At 38.2% G+C, this 5,216-nt stretch overlaps 1 protein-coding gene across 1 annotated transcript in view; it reads left to right on the forward strand.

The window, feature by feature from the left end:
* The first annotated feature begins 3,375 nt into the window (after positions 1-3,375).
* LOC101564484 (olfactory receptor 12-like) overlaps positions 3,376-5,216 on the forward strand; it is a 6,105-nt gene continuing 4,264 nt past the window's right edge. The window contains exon 1 of the mRNA XM_004638018.2: positions 3,376-3,393. Coding sequence (XP_004638075.2) covers positions 3,376-3,393 — 18 coding nt within the window. The remainder of the gene's footprint in view (positions 3,394-5,216) is intronic.

Consider the following 5,216-nt stretch of genomic DNA (forward strand, 5'->3'; position numbering starts at 1 on the left):
CCGAGATGAACACATGCTTCTCAGAGGACGAAATGATAGAATTGAATAAAAATATGAAAAAATGCTCCACATCACTAGCCATCCATGAAATGCAAATTAAAACAACACTGAGATCTCATCTCACCCCAGAAAAAATGGCTATCATAAAGAAATCAACAAACATCAAATGTTGGAGAGGCTGTGGAGAAAAAGGAACCCTTCTCCATTGCTGGTGGGAATGTAGACTGGTGCAACCATTAAGGAAATCCGTGAGGAAACTCCTGAAAAACTAGGACTGGGCATCCCATCCAAACTAGCTGTTCCATCGCTGGGAATTTTGCCTCAGGATCTGAAAACCTCACATTATAGTGATATATGTGTACCTATGTTTATAACAGTAGCCAAACTACTTTATTTGTGATAGCCAAATCTTGGAAACAACCAAATGCCCATCACCTGAAGAATGAATGAAAAAGATGTGGTACTTTTATACAATGGAGTATTACTCAGCTATAAGGAATGATAAGCTTGAAGCCTTCATATTTAAGTGGAAGCCACTTGAAGATATACTCATAAGTGAATAAACCAGACACATATGTGTAAATATCGTATAGTCTCCCTAGTATAAGGACTCAAAAGAAGAAATACGTATGGAAAGCTCTAACAGAATTAAAAAGAATGCAAGAACTTGAGGATTAGACAATGAAGAGAGAGCAAGGAATATATCTAGGAAATATTACAGGGACAAAGTCATACATTTATATGTACAGTATCAGTAAGAAAATGATCCTGAGACTCTTCAGAAGGTTTTCAAAGCTAGCAGTTAATTGGTAGGATTCTCACCCTGACTAACTGTATATGTTGATACCTGTAAACTAAGCAACTGAACTGAAGATGGCAATGTGTAATAGTAGGGTCATGATTGTAGTGCCTGTCACTCTGATCTTCTGAATACGTGCTCCTTCTCATGACACACTGGTTGCTTCCATGTTGTCTCTTACGTAGATGTTTGTATAAAAAGGAAGGGGGTAGTGAAGGAAGGCAGGAGACAGGAAAATGTGTGTTGTAGGAATGTCCTGCTACAATGCTGTATATGATTTGATTTCTAAACCTCTGTGCAAAAATATACATTTTTTTATTCCTATTTTTTAAATACATTTTAATTTTTTAACTTTTTTCCTTCATATTCTGTAGGGACTTAAAGTTTTACATATCAATACTTGATGAAAAATAACTGTTTCATATTATGCCTAAGATGTTTGATATTCAGACAGATAGTGAGGTTAAGCTCAATAGCCTAGGTTGTAGGGTAGTATTAATAAGATTCTCTCCTGGAAGGTTAACAACCTAAGTTTGCAAATAAAAAATTTGAGAAAAGAAGGGCTGCAAGGAGCGCCAACATTTGAGCCCAAGCCTTTCAAGTTCAGTGAAGACTCAGGACATAGGAGAATCTATACTGTAACATCATGTAACTCAGTTGTGTCCTAAATTTTCTGATCAAGTAGATTATGCAGCCACAGATGAAAGTGAGCGATGATGTAGAGTATGCCTAAGGAGAGTCACATGGAGAGAAAACATACACTTTCACAGAGAGCAAATTGGTCAAGCAATGGCTGTGACTCATCCACATGGCTGACACTGATAAAAGATCTACAACCTGCGGTACAGGGTTTCAGGATAAGTCCTGAGGGGATGTGACTGACCTTATCAGATACAAAAGCTATATTGCTTGTTTTATAGGTTTGCTTTATCTTGGTCTTAACCATCCAACATAAAAATGTAAAAAAGGAGGTATATAAGGTAAAGCCATATTAATTTTCTAGGCTGTAAAGTCTGAAGGCAACAACTTCTGTCATTGTCAGTCTTAGGTAAAAACCACTACTATTATGGTCTACTGGAGTATTTTATAGTATTTTTCTGAATTCACTCACCTATAACATTTAAATGACAGAAGTAAACTAAAAAGGGGAATACATATGAAGGACCAATTTATATAAGTATGTTCAAAAGAGTTAGGATATTTATATAGGTACATACTCTTAATTCAATGAATAGAAAGATTTGTTCTAATAGTGTCTGTGGACGGAATATCATGTCTGCTTCTTGTACAATTAATAACAACTAAGACAACAACATACAATGTAGTGATTATTGATACTGTCCTACTCATCAGACTTGAAACTGTCTCATTGATATTTGTTTCTCAATAAAATTTTGGAAAAAGAAGACCTATGCATGATGCCTAAGCAAATGCCTTTAGCATTTGAAAGCTAATTAACATTGCTGTGGATGTATAAAAACAGACCCATCCCTGTTGTAGTCCTTTTGCCATCAAAATAAACATGAGACATTTTCACATTTGGTTTCCTTTTGTTAAATCAGTCATTCAGGAACTTGAAATACCAGCTGAGCATGCAAGCAACTTAGAATGAGTACACATTAGGCCTACGAAGAGGTTCAGCTAGGTAGTTTAGAGAACTTTGCTTGGGGAATTTCTGCCATTACTTCATGGAGATTACAATATTAGGTACAGCCTAGAGTTGTTCTTGCCTCTTTATCCCCAAGGAGTTAATGAGTCCTTGATGTGAAGACAAAAGCCCTCAGGGCAACTTCTTCTGCACTTCTGTATTCCTGGTACCATTATTGCCCCAAGGTCGGCATGGAGATTTCTGCACACATTGTGTAAAGTTTCACAAGAGGCATGTTGTGCATTTTGTGTCTCCTCACTTTGTGTGGTGTGCCACCATAAGGAGTGCAGGCCTAACTCCCTCCTCTCTACAGGTCCCAAAGCAAGCAGATAGGGAATCTGTTAGATCTCATCACCACACAAATTACATTGACTTCACCGGTAGGCCTTATGCTTGATGAATGGGACAGGATTGATCCTGACAATTTGAAACAAGCACAGTTTATCTATTTTTGCAATACAGTCTGGATTCAATATGAACTGAAAAGGGGCAAAATATAGATATGGGTTTGTACTTTAATTATGAGTTCAATCTCTAGTGTTTATTCTTGGAACAAATAACGTGGCATGAGATGCCTTATGTCCAGGCTTTTGGAGCTCTGTAGCAAAGGGAATACTCAAGAGCAAGGTTACTTAGTGGAATCCCAAAGGGAAAAAAGTGCTATTGTGAAGGAACTTTTTCTAAGTGTAATGAATGGTAGGGCAAGGGGCAGAGACCAGCAGAGACCCCAGGGTTTGTGTAAAGGCAACGTGGCATGGAACTCACTGTGCCTGGGTTCAAGAAGACAGGAGAAAAGAACACCTGTGGGGCACAAAGAGAAGTGTGTCTCTTTTATAGGGATTGAAAAGAAAGGGACATTAGGTGGGAAAATTTTAATATACATCTGTGGTCAGAGCTCTCTGGTAGTCTTGCCTTTCATTGGGGAAAAATGTCCTCGAAGGTCCATGTAAGTTTTTAGATATCTCCAGATATAGCCAGATGTCTTAGGACTGGCTGGTTTCCCTGTCCTGTTTTATCCTGTGTATGCTGATGATAGCCTGGGGACTGAGCTGAGTTCCTTCTTGAGAATAGTATCTCTGCTAGCAAGCAGATTGGACATGGAAGACTCACTCCAAGCATTATACTAAGATCCTCACTTGTCTTTCTGGGGGATCTCAATCTCACTGGTTTATTTAGGGAGGATCACTGTAGTAGAAGGTTTCTTTGACCTCCTGTTTAATGGACCTCCTCAGACCTGTAAATCAGGCCCATGCCCTCCAAGTGACTAGGGGAACTCACATTCCTCAGCTCACTTAGTGGTCTCCTCAGATAGTCCTAAATCTCATTGGCCACACACAGTCAGCTTTAAAGCTCCCCCAGGTTAGACCTGAAGTAGTACTTTGTACGATTGATTTTAGTAGTAAGGCAGAGAAACAGTTGAAGTACTTTTTGCTGCAGTCCATGCATTATTCAATGTATATAAAGATTCTTGAAATGTGTATTCATTGAGGAATAACTAGATTAAGCATGGTGGTACACACATGTAATCTCAGCACTCTGGAGGCTCAGCAGGAGGATCATTATAAATTGCTGACCATCCTGAGCTACACAGTACACAGTGAGTCCAAGGCTAATATGAGCTTCATTGTGAGATACTGTGTCAAAAAACAAAAGTAAAAAGGAGATGTCATTAAGGAATGGCTAGACTGAAATAATTAATATATGCTGTTTTAGCTACTTTTTTACTCCTTGCTGGGACAAATACCTGACACTCAGATTGAAGGAAAGAAAGGATTATTTAGCTCACAGTTACAGGAGGCTTCAGTCCATATTCTGCTTGCTCCAAGGCAAATGACAGTTTATGTGGAAGAAAACAATGAAGATCAGAGGAGGAGCAGCAGCTGCAGTGTCCATCCAGCCTCTCTCTTCCTTCTATGCTGACTGCGAAGACTGAAGACTGGCTTTCCAAGACGAATATTGCAGCTCCTCCAAAGTGGCATGGCTGTGAAGATCAAGCTCCTGCCAAGACTGGGAGTTCTCCATGGAAGCAGGGCAGTGTAGGGCAGGAAGCCTTCCTCAATTCCTAGGCCCTGCCCTCTTGCAGGACTAGGCCCCCACACCGAGAAGTGCCGGAGCTGATTCATCCAAGTTGACACAATGTATCAATGAACACATATGCTTCATTTCATGTACTTATAAGTGTTCTGATGAGTTCATTTAAAATATATCTAATTATTTTCAAAAATATAGTATATCATTATTAACTTTAATCACTATATTTAATAACTACTTTTTTCCCAATTATCCTTAGCATTCCTTGGCTGCCAGTGCTCCAAATATTATTGTGGCGATCAGCATTCTACTAACTTTTGTAAAATTCTGAATAAATACCAAAACCTACACCTTTGTTTTAAGTGTATAATGAAAATATATAAAGTCCTTTTTGGAAGCTTATAATGTATCTAGAGAGCAATATGATCCATGCACTTAGGAGGTCTCCACACTCAACATCAAGTGATGCACCATGAAGTTAGTCTGTGAAAACTTAGAAGTGTACATTTACGTCTAGAGCACACATGTGAAAATAATACAAATTGGGATAGCAAGAAATTAAAAAAGGCATATTTAAATGGATTTACCAAGTTACTCACAACAAAGTATTGAATAGTTTAAATTGAGATAACTTTCTTTGCATTACTTTATGCAGAGTTATTACAGAATAGTTATTCATTACGATGGCATTACTATGAACTATCATATACATATAATTATAATATGCATATATTATAC

The sequence above is a fragment of the Octodon degus genome, unplaced genomic scaffold, assembly GCF_000260255.1.
Source record: "Octodon degus isolate 3935 unplaced genomic scaffold, OctDeg1.0 scaffold00093, whole genome shotgun sequence".
NCBI classification, from domain to species: Eukaryota; Metazoa; Chordata; class Mammalia; order Rodentia; family Octodontidae; genus Octodon; species Octodon degus.